At 41.8% G+C, this 17,019-nt stretch overlaps 1 protein-coding gene across 1 annotated transcript in view; it reads right to left on the reverse strand.

The window, feature by feature from the left end:
* Positions 1–715: 715 nt before the first annotated feature.
* The window catches only part of LOC126191533 (protein Wnt-5b-like), a 326,244-nt gene continuing 309,940 nt past the window's right edge, over positions 716–17,019 (reverse strand). The window contains exon 6 of the mRNA XM_049932437.1: positions 716–1,028. Within this exon, the coding sequence (XP_049788394.1) occupies positions 841–1,028 (188 nt within the window). The 3' untranslated portion in view covers positions 716–840. The remainder of the gene's footprint in view (positions 1,029–17,019) is intronic.

Below are 17,019 nucleotides of genomic sequence, written 5' to 3' on the forward strand. Positions count from 1 at the left end.
TATTTACAGTTCAGCAACAAATTCGTCTGCAATAATACAAGATATCTCAGGTTTCTTGCGTCTAACTACACAGTAAATATTCCTAACATCCGAAATCGAGTTTTTTGAATTTTACACATGGCAGCAAGGTACTACACATCAGACTATATCATGTTTCTGTCACCAGCAATGACGTATCATTAAGCTCATTATGAATTTTTGTCACACGGACATACACTATCGTAATTATATAAAGGGTAGAAAATTTTCCTCCTTAGCTGGAGTGTACATGCCTCCACAGTAGGGTGCCGAATTATAATAATTTGCTTGTAGCAGTTGTGTAAGAAGCAACTATCCCTCGTGAAACTCTGCAGTTGGTCTCACAACTAAGATGACAGGCCATACTTTACGGTAGTGCTTTTTAAGTGGACATGTCGATGACATCGTTTGTACTTTTATGCGTGCATACTTATATCAACGGTAAGTTCATTTCCATCTGTGAAGTGACTTCCAGGTGCACACGTGGACAACACAGTCAAGCACTTCCCATTTGCTAGAGCCGTTGTGCAGCAGACGTCAGACTGCAAAAAGCCGTCCTCGCAGTTGTGCAAGTCACATTCCTGATACCGGCGCACACCTTGCTGGGGTGTACGACAGGGAAGGGCACACACGTGTTGCACACTTGCAGGTGTGCAGGTCGTAACCCTGACGACAGCGCTCCCCTGCGAGGAGTGTCGGCTCACTTGCAGGTGTGCAGGTCGTAACCCTGGCGACGGCGCTCCCCTGCGAGGAGTGTCGGCTCACTTGCAGGTGTGCAGGTCGTAACCCTGGCGACGGCGCTCCCCTGCGAGGAGTGTCGGCTCACTTGCAGGTGTGCACGTCCACGGTGCGGGAGCACACCTTGCACTCCACGGAGCAGCACCAGCGGAACTTGCAGCGGCAGCGCTCGCGCACCAGCGTCTTCTGCGTGTTGTAGCCGCGCCCGCAGCACAGCAGGCTGCAGCCGTCGATGCCCTGCGACGTCCGGTTGCACTGCCGCCCGTACGTGCCTGAAAGCAGACAGCCAGTGTCACAGCCAAACTCCGTGGAGGCTAATCTTTCAATAAACGAGATGGGCGTCCTCAGCCAAGACATCGGACATTGACTTTAAAGCTAACATGATCAATAACTCCAAAGATTATCACTCAGAATATTTTGGAATGGGGTTAATGCATTTCACTGTTTGATCAATGGTATCCTCAGAAAAATCTTAATACACTATCCAATAGTCGACATTGTAAATTCATAAATTTAATTTTATCTGCACAACAGGGTTTGCCTCCATAATTAAGTGTTATCCTTCATGTTAGATAAACTGTTTGAATTTGTTATAGGGCGTTCTTAGTAATATTAAATTTCGCTCCAGAGTTCGTCATGTGATGAGTGTAATGTACTGATGCTGTCATATTTTTTGACGTGCTATCTATTATATATGTAATGTATGTGTATATGAAAACAGAAATGTAGATCGTTAACGATTGCAATATCAACGGTTTTTGTCAATAAAGGTATTAAAAAAGTGGTCATTGCATCTAGCTGCTATTCTCAGGGTCTGGGTCCGTCCATTGTGCAGTGGTGTCCTTTATTTTACACAACATGCTTGAATTTGTACTAGGGTGTTCTTAACGAGATTAAATCCTGCTCCACTGTTTGTCATATGATGAGTGTAACGTACCAATGTAATATTTACTGATGTGCAGTGTTTATATATATGAGCCAGATACAATGACCACTTTTTTGTTGACAAATACCATTATAATTCTTAAAGATCCACAGTTCTTTTTCCACACACACACACACACACACACACACACACACACATATATATATATATATATATATATATATATATATATATATATATATATATGTGTGTGTGTGTGTGTGTGTGTGTGTGTGTGTGTGTGTGTGTGAAAAATGAACTGTAGATCTTTAATAATTATAATGGTATTTGTCAACAAAAGTGTCAAAAAAGTGGTCATTGTATCTGGCTCCTAAGCAGAGGATTCGGGTTCTATTCCCATAACTATCAGGAATTTTTGTACCTCACAGTTCTATCTTACATCCTTTGTTGTTTCTTATATTCATCCATGACCTTTCACTTGCAGTATCGGAAGGTGTAAGCTTGATACTTTATGTAGGTGATGTAAAAATATAAAGAAAAACAGAACTAGTGCGCTTAGTGAAAAGGCAGCTAATTAAATATTTGACAATATCAACAAATTTTTCAGTGTAAATGGTTGCCATCAGATGTTGACAATACTCAGTACATGAACATAATACTTTTCACAGAGCGTTAGAACATGTATCTAAAATCTACTCAAACAGTAAAATACACCCAGCACGTAGCACTCTGCCTTTGGGATTAAAACTTGAACAGCAAAACTCTCACCGATAACCTTATGAATCGCCTTGGTCACCTACATTTGATATGAATATGATTAAAGTAACAGGCGATTTAAAAATACAGAAATTAGTTTATACTGCACATCTTCATTCATAATGAGCTACGTAATAATTTCCGGAAGGAACTCCAGTTACACTCCAGAGGAAAGAAGTGTATTGTAAGTGCTGTATCTAATGTTACAATGAATTGCAGAGACAATTTTTAAAAACTTGGCATTCTGAAAACTATCTCACAATACTCATACTCATTCATGTGCTGTATTACCAATTTCTCCCTTTCTTCAAAAATAATGCAGAGTATTTGACAATACTAGGACCAAAAACAACTAACAAAAACTAAACTTTGAGAAAGAGTCATTTACATAGATAGACTTGTACTCAGTAGCCTCCCAGACCATATTAAAAGCCTTGTTAGTAAGAGAGAGGAGCGAAAGAATGAATTACAGAATTTTCTGTATGGCAGTTCCTTCTACTGCACTGAAGTGTTTCATAAAAGGGATTCTTAAATGTAATGCTATAAAGTCAAGTTCTGTAGCATGAATGGCTGGGAGACCCCAAAGGGCAAGTTCAGCCGCCTAATTCTGGAGGTTTTTCCTATCCTTCTCGCACGGAGACAACTTTCCTTCTCGAAGTATGAGAGTTGTGCGTGTAAGTGTATCTGTTACGTGTAGATGACTGTAACGGCGTGTGTGTAGCATAGTGTCACGCTCTTATTGGAGATGATGACAAAAGGGAGAGGGGGAAATCCGGTGCCGGCACATACCCCACTCCTCTCGAAGAGCACCAACGGCGCCACCTACCTTAATGTGCCCATCCGACAGACGGATCACCATCAACAGTGTCGCATGCCCCCACTTCATGAGACACTGCTGAGAGGTCTGGAATTGAATCCAGGACATTAGTGTGAAGACTGATGAGAACGTACTTTACGCCTAGGCCCCTCTTGTCTCCTTTGCCGTACAGATAAAATACCTGTCAACAGTATGTGGCATATTCTGACGGTCACCCATATAAGTACTCGCCATGTCCGACGGTACTTAACTTCAGTGTTCTGGCAGGAACCGGTGTATCGACCTCGGCAAGGCCGTTGACTTTAACATTATGGTTTTCATATTATCACGTTATGACTGCAATACTGTAATATTTCGCAGCTTTAAAAAATTATATTGTTTACACTTAAGTAAAACATACATCTGTAGCTTCCTGAAACTCTTCTTCATGATATCCAGGGAAAACGATTCATATAATCAAAAATAATTTAAATATTAGACAAACATCTTACTGAGATTATGAAACAACTGACTCAATACGAGACCTGTAAGAGAAGATGACTTTATACAAATTGCCTTCCGCTTTCAGTAGAATAGGAATAAGGCTGCTACTAGTGTATGTAGTGAGTGAAGTGTTATGAAACAATGTGCGTATAGTGTGTGCAGTGACTGATAGTGAGATATGAGTGAACAATGTGGGATTACATTATTTAATAAGTTATTTGTAAAAAAAGTATTGTATACCAGGAGTAAATCTAATGATTGTCTCTAACTAGAAGTCTGTAAATATATGTGTATACGAATTAGCTTATTTTTAATTGATCTAAATTTGTAAATACCTTGACATGTCCTATATTCTTGTAAAAAGAGATCTACAGATGAATAAAGCTACTACTACTACTACTAGTCGAACTTAGTGGGCTAAAATGCCTTCTTCTACTTCACAAAATAAGTTTCGTTTAGAAACTTGTAGCTTAAGCAGTGCAAATGTGTTGAGTATTTACTTATCTTATTAAAGTAAATACCTTAATTTTTAAGCAAACTAATATATAAGTGGTTATAATATAGCTATATGTTAATGCAAATTATGTTGATTGGCAGGTAAATTAACTCTTTTTACGTCATTACAATATAGTGTACAAATTAGTCACATTATATGTAATTATCTAAATTAAATTTAAACGTCAACATGACAGTTTAGTCCGTCTGACAGAAAATAAGACTAACAATACGGCTAGTGCAAACCCGAAGCTTCCAGCAGAAAAGTAATGAACTACATCTGACCATCCACTGGACTGCTGAATAGTGTTACCACCTGGCGTTGTATACAAAGGAACACCAGGATTATTGATCATAATTATAAACCACTGTCCAACACTGCAGCTGCTTGTACAACAACATGCTCTGGAGCTCGTGTGTGGCAGTTCAATCCTATGCCTACGTGACACTACAGTCCAAATGCGATATTTTTTGTAATATTTTTTCTCACATATTATCCAGATTGTTAGAGGTAAAGGTACAGATATTGTAGCCACTGGTACCTTAATATGTACTAACTTAAGTGCGTTAGTTGGTTTTTTCTCTGGGTCTAACAGTCTTCCCAAAAACACATGACATAAAGTACTACCTGATGTTTTCTGCACAGTCGTAACTGTGTCACGAAATAGACTACACCTGTCATTATAGATTATCCGTTTTACTCCATGTAGGCTTTCACGGCCGGCGTCTTTATCAGTAAACTCTTCCGGGCTAAGTTCTACATATCGACCACGGCAACTTATCCGTTTTACGTCCATGCATCTACACTAAAGCACCTGACCCACTGCCAAGGGGAAAACGAAACATTATTCTGCTTGTGGCAGGCGTTCTTGGAGGTACTAACCAACCTAAAAACATCCAATCGTAATAGCTACAATTACTAGTCCAATGTCATCAATAGATAAATATCTTATACCTGTAACACCCTGTATCATCCTGTACTAGTAAGGATGTTGATTATTCTGTAACTGTGAAATTTCATATTTAATTGGAATCAAATATTTTATTCTTATCTGAAGTACGAGTATGTTTTGTAAACCGAATTGGAACAACCTTTGTAACTATATGTACATAACTACTACACTGGGTGACAGTAGTTAGGGAAGCATTAGGGAAGCTATGGGGAATGTTAGGTGTTTGTATATCTGTAACGAGTAGACTCTAGTGGTAACAGCGCACGTTGGCCCTGCGTGTGTTTCATCAGAGGTTGCACACACTGGTCACTCCAATACTAGCCAATTTACTGACTTGACGCGCGTATTACGTGAAAGACGAGAAGCTGGTCCATGAGAGGCCAAAACGCAGTTTCTAGACGCAGTGACAGCGACCTATGCGGGCAGACGAATAATAGTCTAAACAACATGAAGATCTTGCCTCATAATAATTTTCTACTAATCAGAGTGCTATTATAACAACTGGATCTAATGAAGTTTGTCGGAGATGCCAACACCGTCGTCTCTACAGCATCGACAGTCTGTAAGGCTGTTCACATCAGATTAGCTTAGGACTTACATAAGTAATACCCGCTAAATTTCATTAACTGTTACTGAATTTAAATAATTATGTTACTTGCGTAAAAATCTAGTTCCTTGATCTTTTTATCAACCTGTCATTGTTACCTAGACCAGGATTTTGTAGCTTCCCTAATATAATATAACCAAGTGTCGTTATCCTGTTAAAGAAAAAAATATGAAACAAAATCTATGTCAGTTTTGATTTTATTGAAGATGAATAACAGCTCTCTAAGTCAGTCAACTTAGTTTATTTAACGACGAGAGGCAGTAAGTGTAATTACAGTTTTGAATGAAAGTAAATAATAAAGTAAAGATTAAACTAAGCAGCACTGGCAAGCAAAGATTATTATTGTGTAGATTCTGCGCCTCATAATTTTTTTGTGGAAGTGTTTTCTGTGTGACATGATGGTTTGTATTCCGGCTTTGTAGCTGTGCAGAATCTTGATTGTGTTATTTAATACTTAATTTTCAAATTATTTAAAAAAGTTAAATTCTGTGAATTTTATTTGGGAAATTAGCCTGTGTAAGTAAACAATGCTGTAAGGTAACGGAATTTTGATTACAACAGATAGATATCACCATGTAACGATTTCAGTGACAATTATTTGCACATCTTTCCAAATTTTTATAGATGTTTTGCTTTAATGATTTAAAACAATAGCTAACACTTCTCTTTAGTATTTTTGTACTGGGTTTTCTGCTGGTTAGGTGCGTTAATAATGACTGTTCTGATAACCAACTGGTTAACGAACAGAGTTCCTCCAACCACACTGGCTCCCGTATATATAAATAACTTCATTGAATTGCTGTTGGTTACTAAACCCTTCGTGGTTCTATGTCATGTGTGACTTGCACTGCTTTAAAATGATTATACAAAATGACGTAAGAAAAGATTGGAGTAACTTATTTATAAAAATCACTTATTGTACACATTTACCCGCTAATCAGTTATTACTTCGGAAACATTTGGCTTAATTTTCTGGTATTTTTGCTTAATCAATTAGAGAAGAGCAGGTTACAGATATCTACAAGATTTCCACAACGCAATGAAAACGAGTGTACGATGAATTGCAAACAATGGTTTTAATAGTCCAAGAGAGGGCCAGTCATAAAGCGCAGCTGCAGAATGTTGACACGACCGTCAAGAAAGTGAAGGACACGAAAACAACAGAAAAGTAATATAATAGTATGATTTGACGCTTTCTCCATCTTTAGATCCATTTACGAGTAATTCGTGTCACATCCAAGAAAACAACGGATACCCGTACGTTAGTTACATTTATTATGTGTTCGTAGAAGTATGTAGCATTCACACTACAATTGTTGCCGGCCAGCGTTCTAGCCACAAGCATGAATCCCCGCAGTGAACTGTTTCGACGGTGGTTGTAAAGCTCTAGTCCTAATTGCTGAAACACTGCTGGCAGGCGTGACGTTAATGCAGGTCGCACTCAACGCCGCAGCATTCCTCAGTTTGGACCACAAGTGACTTTTGCACACTAGTCGCTAGTGCGTGGATCTATTCATTATGTACGCAGCACAGATGGAGATCGCCACTTTAAGGGTTTTTTTTTCCTAGAAACAGGAATTTTACGCCGCGTAATACTTAATGCGCCTGGCGTAGTTCGTCGTCCGCTCGACACTGACAAAACAGTGAAGGTGTTTCCCGACAGAACACTGCGTCTAGAGCGCGAGTGCTTTACGTCAGGCGCGACAAGTCAACTGGTTGTGGGCGATTCTAATGCGTTGTGCACTGCGTTCTCGTGAAGCAGCTGATGCCAGTGAGACAATGTTCGTGTGGAAAATGGCTACAAAGTGTGCCACGAGGCAAAAAGTGCGCTTCATTGCCGAGGCAGATAAACTGTTGATTGACGCAGTGTCGGAAATTGTTACTGACTGTTTTTCTTCACTTCACGTAAGTCTCGAGCAAATAATCCTCCTCTTCATCGTCCATTATGCGTTTAGCTATCGGAAAACCCAGGACTTCGCTTTTCTTTTCATTTTTTTCATGCTATCTGTCAATACTGTACAGTACATCAGCATTCTGGTTAAAATAATAACACATCGTTTGAACATCCTTTCTAAGGGAGCACGTGTGAACAGAATAGTTAATATGCTTGCAGTTTCATTTTCTGGGAAAACAATTGCGCAACATATTTTTGAGTCCCTGCTGGCGAAAAATATCCTGTCCTGTTCGCTCGGCGCAGAACTCCTACTGCTAGGAAAACCCGGCTTTAGGGGAAGCTAACAGGCGTCTCGGCCGAGTTTACTCTCAGACTCAGATTGCATCGGACGTGCCGCGGCCTGCGGAAGATACGGGACTCTGCTCTACGTACGAGAGCGACAAGTTGCCTATGAGTTAGGCGAAAATTAGCTAATGTTATGCTTCAAAGGTAGTCCACTCGACAGGGACTACGTTACGCCTCCACCTTGCGTCGAATGGACATTCATTCACTAAACGTGGATACATGGACACACGTGACTCCAATCGGCAGTCAGCTAGTTTGTTAGTACCTCAGGGAAGATCTTACTGAGTGTTCCACAACAAAAACTCCACATCTCAGACAGTCAAATCGGTACCACACGTTGTGTATCCACAGAGTATGAACCAAAACTCCGGTACAGTTTGTGCTGCCTGCTGTCGTCCGGGAGAATGTGCGTAAAACGGTCAGTAACTCAGTAACACCTGACGTACGGAGTGCAAGAAAAGCATAACTGTGAGCGCATGTCCCATACAGGTCCCGTGGGGAAGTCGATAGAGCGTTAGTTTATTGTACCAAGGGTCCCGAGTTCACGCGCTGGTCATGTCAGTTTTTGTACCGCAGCACGTGTGAAAGTGTAATATGGGACAAAATGTTCCTAACGTGTACTCGTACAAGTACTATTCGGAGTTTATAGCAAGGTTCTATTGGCAGTCAGCTGTCGCATCATTTATTTCAAAGTAACAAACCTATGGATTACATTTGTAGTTTCACAGAATAAACATAAAAAATCGAAACAGAAGGTATAAATAAACAATTGGATGAAGTAATCAAAATATCCACGGGTGTACTGCCGGTCTACAGTGTCCAACGTGCACAATATTTCGGCGATCATACATGTCGCCATCATCAGGTGAACTGACGGACTGAGCTCCTGTGAACGTGCCGGCACGGAGATCCGTACGCTATGGCTGCTCAGGGGGAACTGGGTTCGGTCGCGGTGGCGGCCGATTTAAATACCCTCCGCCCGCGGCGCACTCCCTCCGCCGTCCACGCCCCGCGTCACGGTCGCGCGGTGGAACAGATTGCGACGGCGTCTGAGATGACGTCAGTGTGATGGCTCCGTCCGCCGTGGTCGTCACAACTACACGTTTACTCGATTTACTCTTGATTAACCCAATCGCTGGTTCCCAAGCTTTGCTAAGATTATAGCCGCAGTCACGGTTTATTAGGTCGTCATTGGTGCGAATTTCGATGGCCTCTCTAACAACGCTGTCCCAGTATCTCGACGTCTGTACCAGAATGCTCGTGCGTTCTTACTCCATTTTGATTATCAAATACGCCGGGAGAAACTCAAGAATCACATCAATTGGATTAAGTGTACGGAAGTAGTAATACTTGCAATTATACTTATTATTATTATTATTATTATTAATATTAATATTAATACTATTAATACTTGCGCACGTGCAATGCAATTGTTCCTTTATACCCTCTGCTTCAATTGTTTGTTTATTCTGTGAAACTACAACTGTAATCCATAGGTTTATTACTTTCAAATAAAAGATGCGAAAGCGGTCTGCTAATAAAACGTTGCCATAGACTCCGAACCGTCCTTTTAAGACTACATATCAGGAACATGTCGTCCATACAACACTTCCACACATGCTACATTACATCTCCATCTATATATACAGGTGGTCCATTGATAGTGACCGGGCAAAATATCTCACGAAATAAGCATCAAACGAAAAAACTACAAAGAACGAAATTCGTCTAGCTTGAAGGGGGAAACCAGATGACGCTTTGGTTGGCCCGCTAGATGGCGCTGCTATAGGTCAAAGGGATATCAACTGCGTTTTTTTAAATAGGAACCCCCATTTTTCATTACATATTCGTGTAGTACGTAAAGAAATATGAATGTTTTAGTTGGAACACTTTTTTCGCTTTGTGATAGATGGCGCTGTAATAGTCACAAATATATGACTCACAATTTTAGACGAACAGTTGGTAACAGGTAGGCTTAAATTAAAGTACAGAACGTAGGTACGTTTGAACATTTTATTTCGGTTGTTCCAATGTGATCCATGTACCTTTGTTAACTCATCATTTCTGAGAACGCATGCTGTTACAGCGTGATTACCTGTAAATACCACATTAATGCAATAAATGCTCAAAATGATGTCCGTCAGCCTCAATGCATTTGGCAATACGTGTAACGACATTCCTCTCAACAATGAGTAGTTCGCCTTCCGTAATGTTCGCACATGCATTTATGCCTTGTTATACGTCTTGCTATACGCATATTGAGAGTCATTACACCACACATTTATTTTCTGCAAATCCTCACTGATTTGTTCACAACTTTAATTTGATACTACTTTTCTGTAGACTAGAGAATCATCGGCAAACTGTCTAATGCCGCTGTCAGTAGCATCAACTAGAACCGAAAAGAACAGCGCGGGAACTCGGGGCCCTTGTTACGACAAACTAATGCTGTACCGACTTCCCCAGGCGAGCTCTACGCGACAGACGCTCACAGTGATGCTTTTCCTGTGCTCGTTAGGTAAAGTGTAACTTATTACTTACCGTTTACGCACGTTCTTCCAGACGACAGCACACATCACAAACTACATCGGAGCTTCGATTGATACTCTGCCGATATACAATGTTTGGAGCCGATCCGATCGTCTGACATCTGGTGGCTTTGAGCTCAGAAGCCATCTACAACAGCCGCCAAGAGGAGCCAAACTGGACATTCCACAAGTGATCGCAGTCTTCGTTCACTGTATTCAGGACTGTAGCAGGTTTGAAGACAGAGCAGTCCAAGTGAACATTCCACTATTACTGCCATTTACAGTTTTCATAACTCAGTAAAGTGTTGTAAAACTTCTACTAATAAATTACTGTAATTGTTGCTAATTTGAGTTGCCATCCATTTCTGCCATAGGTGTTACATAATCCTATTCGGCCCTGTGACACAGTTGTGTAGTTGTTGTGTGCAAGCAAGACACTTCGTAACAGCAACTACTTTCGGCAGTAGGGGTTTCTCTTCCTGCCACATTTACATATTTGACGGCAAGTCATTTGGAGTATACAACAAGGCGGGTGCGTTCACCCTGGCACAGCACTTGCCGAGTACCACGAAGCGCCTAAGGGCGGCACAGTGCGTGTGCACTTGTTAATATGATCATTTTTCGTGAAAATGTTAAAGACTTTTACAGTGCATGTGCACTTTATTTCATTTCTCAATGTGTTCAGTTCTTGCAAAAATGCTAAAGACGTTTACAGTGCGTGTGCACTCCCCAGTACGTGTGCACCCTGTTTCATTTCCTAATATGTTCTGTACTCAATAATGTTATATATATACTCTGTGACTCTAGACTTAGTAAAGTAAATAGCTTATAGAAAAATTTGTTGCTCATGGCAAGTCCAACTGACTCACCATCGCTGCAAAATTTTTATCCCCCCCCCCCCCATCGGAGGGTTATGTAAGAGGTCCATGACTAAGGAATTTATTGTTAGCGCACTCGAGCAGATGTAACTTCGATGGAATGCTCACTCGCTGCCTGCGATATGTATGGTACAATAGAATCGCAGACCAGAGAGCAGTGCCGGCAGCAGCAGTAGTGGTAGCTCGCAGTGGGGCGGTTGGACCGGTCGTGGAGAGCGATGGCGGTGTCTGAGCGATGTAGTATAAGGTAAAAGCAGCCGCGCTCATATATAATTTGCAACAAATCATTTTGTACTATTGTTATATCAAGTCCCATGTAAATCCTTTTAAAAAATCTTTTAATAATAATCTTTCTTATAAAAATAACTTTTGACAATCATTCATCTGAATTTAAAGATTTTACTAATTTCTCCTATCCATGGTCTTCCCGATTATCGTAAAGAAAAATCAGTTGCTTGTTTTTATACATGACAAATCTAGCGGCCAGCATTGCACTGGGTTATGCCAGAAAAATTTCTTATAGGAGCAGATATATACGCGTTATCCGACGACTTAATTAAGGTAAGAATTTTCAGTTTATTCAGAATGACTTTTCAGAGCCATGTCGCTACATTGCTGACGTCCAGATTTACCAGTTTAAGTTCACAATAAATTATTGAAAGAGCCGCGCTGGATTAGCCGAGTGGTCTGAGGCGCTGCAGTCATGGACTGTACGGCTGGTCCCAGCGGAGGTTCGAGCCCTCCCTCGGGCATGGGTGTGGGCGTTTGTCCTTAGGATAATTTAGGTTAAGTAGTGTGTAAGCTTAGGGACTGATGACCTTAGCAGTTAATTCCCATAAGATTTCATACACATTTGAACATTTTTGAATTATTGAAACGTTATGTATGAATCACATTTTTTTATTGCGAGATTAGTCACATTTATATTCCGAGGTTACGGAAATAAACTGTTAGAAGGTTGCAGTATAGTAGAATCCTTGCCTACTACACAGTGTTATCCTGTCGCTGGGGGTCGTATTAGCACACAGTTATCCGATGGTTTTTTAAAGAGTTTCATTAAATGAAGTTAAAAAGCAGAATGTAGGAAATGTTGTGAACTACATTAAATTGCCCAAAACACCAATACGCTTCCAAACAAAATGAATAATATGGGTTTTTATAATGACAGGTGTAGCCTTCTTGAATAAACAATGCGGCATTCAGTATGATGCCGAAGTATATAGTGATAATAGAGTTCCAAATCACAACTGACTTGTAGTAGTAACACTATCATTGGGAAGCTATTGAATTAGATCATCATAGAAATTGCCACACGTAATGGAAGTAACGAAGAAAGACAAAATGGTTTCATAAATTAAGGCTCTTTGGTATTATAGTAACGACCCTTCGCTCTAATTTCTCTAAATGTAATGAATTCTTATAGTGTGTTTTACGAGTGGCTTGTGCTTCTGCACACATCTTGCATGCAAGACGCCGCGCGGGGTAGCCGCGCGTTCTGAGGCGCCTTGTAACGGTCCGTGCGGCTCCGCCTGTCGGAGGTTCGATTCCCCCCTCGGGCATGGTTATGTGTGTTGTTTTTATACATGACAAATCAAGCGGCCAGCATTGCACTGGGCCATGCCAGAAAAATTTCTTATAGGAGCAGATATATACGCGTTATCCGGCGACTTAATTAAGGTAAGAATTTTCAGTTTATTCAGAAGTTAGTTTAAGTTAGATTAAGTAGTGTTCAAGCTTAGGGACCAATGACCTCAGCAGTTTGGTCCTATAAGATCTTATCACAAATTTCCAATTTTCCATTTGCATGCATGACAACAATTTATGTAACACGACTTGCTACTGCAAAAGGTGCTAATCATCGCCATCCTCAATGAACTGCACCATTTTCAAGCTTTAATATCGAAATCTTGTAGAGATCATTATTATGTGAACATCATTCATCCACTGCTTGATAGTTACTGTGTCCGTTGCTGTCTGCCAGCTTTACACTTGTTCCAGAGAAAATGCATCACAACCAAATTAAAGACAAGGCCAACGGCGAACCCCGCAGCTGCGTTCAGCCTACTGCACACTTCCTCCAAAGGAAAGGTGTTCCACTTATAGGAAAGAGAAGTGGGAAAAAAACTTAGGAGCTAAAATTCTAGATGGGTTCCCTACATTAGTGGTTGATTGACACCCTTTTCTTTGCAACGAATTATTCTTCTCTCAGGAATAGACCAGGTGTGTGAATAGAACCGTAAAGTCCCCAAATTAGGATTTTTCACTCTAAAAATATTCTCTCATTAGCCCTCTGGTCAAACAGAACATGTGCTAACGATAGTCAAGTTCCTTCATACCTTGTGTAGCAACATCCTATCAGTGGTTATCACAGTAGCACTGATACGTTGTCTTGGCTGATCCAATGTTCTTGGCAGTAGGGTTGCCTAAACACGGCTCTTAATGTACCCATCACAACCTTCTGCACCTCTTCATTCCACCACCATGCTTCCTTATCTTCTGGCACCCCTCTCCCAGATGTTAACCCAAACGCTTTCTCCCCAGTCTTCCTTATAACAACACTATTTATTTTCCACCACTCCTGCACACTCTCTGCCAATTTTACTTTTCCCAGTACTTTTTCACTAAACTCCTCTCTCAAATTTTTATCCTTTAATCTCCACCACTTAGTTTTCCTTTCACATTCATTTATGTGCCTCTGTCTTTTACATACTTTCATTTCACAATCCGCTACAATCAACTTATGTTGTGTTGCTATTCCTTCACCATATATGACTTTAGTACTTCACACCTCCGCACTATTTTTCCTTCTAGATAATATGTAATCAATTTGGCTTTTATTTTCGCCACTCCTGTATGTTATTAGTGTTTTTCTTTGTCTTTGTAAGTAGGTATTCGTAATCACTAAAATAAAAGCCACTGCAAACTCCACTATCTACATCTACATCTATATCTACATCCATACTCCGCAAGCCATCTGGTGTGTGGCGGAGGGTACCTTGAGTACCTCTATCGGTTCTCCCTTCTATTCCAGTATTGTTCGTGGAAAGAAGGATTGTCGGTATGCCTCTGTGTGGGCTCTAATCTCTCTGATTTTATCCTCATGGTCTATTCGCGAGATATACGTAGAAGGGAGCAATGTACTGCTTGACTCTTCGGTGAAGGTATGTTCTCGAAACTTCAACAAAAGCCCGTACCGAGCTACTGAGCGTCTCTCCTGCAGAGTCTTCCACCAGAGTTTATCTATCATCTCCGTAACGCTTTCGCGATTACTAAATGATCCTGTAACGAAGCGCGCTGCTCTCCGTTGGATCTTCTCTATCTCTTCTATCAACCCTATCAGGTACGGATCCCACACTGCTGAGCAGTATTCAAACAGGATACGAACAAGCGTACTGTAACCTACTTCCTTTGTTTTCGGATTGCATTTCCTTAGGATTCTTCCAATGAATCTCAGTCTGGCATCTGCTTTACCGACGATCAACTTTATATGATCATTCCATTTTAAAACACTCCTAATGCGTACTCCCAGATAATTTATGGAATTAACTGCTTCCAGTTGCTGACCTGCTATATTGTAGCTAAATGATAAGGGATCTTTCTTTCTATGTATTCGCAGCACATTACACTTGTCTACATTGAGATTCAATTGCCATTCCCTGCACCATGCGTCAATTCGCGGCAGATCTTTTTTCCTTCCTCATTTCTCTCGCCATACCCCCATCCTCCATGCCACCGCTCTTCCCCACCTTTCCTTCCGCCAACATGACCATTTAGATCCCCTCCGACTATCACTCTTTCATTCTCTAGTATTCCGACCATTACTCCATCCAAATCTCTCCAAAATTTTTCCTTCTCGTCCTCCGAACATCCCCCTTGGGGTGCATAGGCTGTCAGCACTGTTACCATTTCTCCGGCAAACATCATCTTAACATACATGATCCTATCATTTACTCTGTTGACTTCACATACCTCTTCTTGAAGCTCTCTGTGCAAAATAACTCCAACTCCATTTCATGACTCCGGGCTTGCACTACTATACAGTAGCTTATAGCCTTCAGCTAAGATCTTTGCCTTATTGCCCTTCCACCTTGTCTCTTGCACACACAAAGCCTCTATCTTCCTCCTCTGCATCATGTCTACTATCTGTCTTCCCTTTCCCGTCATCGTTCCCACGTTTACAGTTCCCACTCTGATCTTGAACAACTCTGGATCCTCAGCATATCTGGTGAGCGTTCCCCTATCCGCCACCCGGAGAGGCGCCTGATGGGAGACTAGCAACTCTACACATATACACCCATGCTCATAAATTAAGGATAATGCTGATACCTGATGAAACAACGCTGTGGTGGGCGGTTTGCGGGTTTAAATCACCTCGGGCTATGACCATGCGGTGCATTTGACCAGCGGTCGTCGCACGGTGACGCTGGCAGCAGTCCACATAAGCAGAGGTGTGTTGGTGCATGTCAGAGTACGGTGCAGCGACTAAGTGTGCACACGTTTTCTGACGTGCTAATGGTGACTGTGTGCTGAAAATGGCTTAGAGAACACATATTGATGACGTTATGAGGGGTAGAATACTAGGGCGACTGGAGGCTGGTCAAACACAGCAGGTCGTAGCAGGGGCCCTCTGTGTGCCACAAATAGTGATCTCATGATTATGGCAACGATTCCAGCAGACAGAAACGTGTACAGGCGCTACAGTACGGGGCGTCCACAGTGTACAACACCACAAGAAGACCGATATCTCACCATCAGTGCCTGCAGACTGCCACGGAGTACTGGAGGTAGCCTTGGTCGGGACCTTACTGCAGCCACTGGAACAGTTTTCTCTAGACACACAGCCTACAGACGACTGAACAGACATGGTTTAATCGCCCGGAGACCTGCAAGGCGCATTCAACTGACCCCTGGTCACAGGAGAGACCGTAAAGCCTGGCATCAAGAACACAGTACATGGTCATTGGAGCAGTGGTCCCAGGTTATGTTCACGGACAAGTCGAGGTAGTGTCTGAACAGAAACTCTCGTCGGGTTTTCATCTGGCGCGAACCAGGAACTAGACACCAACATCTTAATGTCCTTGAAAGGGACCTGTATGGAGGTTGTGGTTTGATGGTGTGGGGTTTAATTATGATTGGTGCACTTACACCCCTGCATGTCCTTGACAGAGGAACTGTAACAGGTCAGGCGTGTCAGGACGTCATTTTACACCAGCATGTCCGCCTTTTCAGGAGTGCAGTGGGTCCCACCTTCCTCCTGGTGGATGATAACGCATGTCCCCACCGAGCTGCCATCGTGGAGGAGTACCTTGAAACAGATGATATCAGGCGAATGGAGTGACCTGCCTGTTCTCCAGACCTAAACCCCATCGAGCACGTCTACGATGCTCTCGCTCGACGTACCGCTGAACGTTTTCAAACCCCTACGACACTTCAGGAGCTCCGACAGGGACTGGTGCAAGAATGGGAGGCTATACCGCAGCAGCTGCTCGACCACGTGATCCAGAGTATGCCAACCCGTTGTGCAGCCTCGGTGGGGCCGTGCGTTATCATCCACCAGGAGGAAGGTGGGACCCACTGCACTCCTGAAAAGGGGGACATACTGACCTGTTACAGTTCCTCTG

This window comes from Schistocerca cancellata, chromosome 6 (genome assembly GCF_023864275.1).
Source record: "Schistocerca cancellata isolate TAMUIC-IGC-003103 chromosome 6, iqSchCanc2.1, whole genome shotgun sequence".
Classification (NCBI taxonomy): Eukaryota; Metazoa; Arthropoda; class Insecta; order Orthoptera; family Acrididae; genus Schistocerca; species Schistocerca cancellata.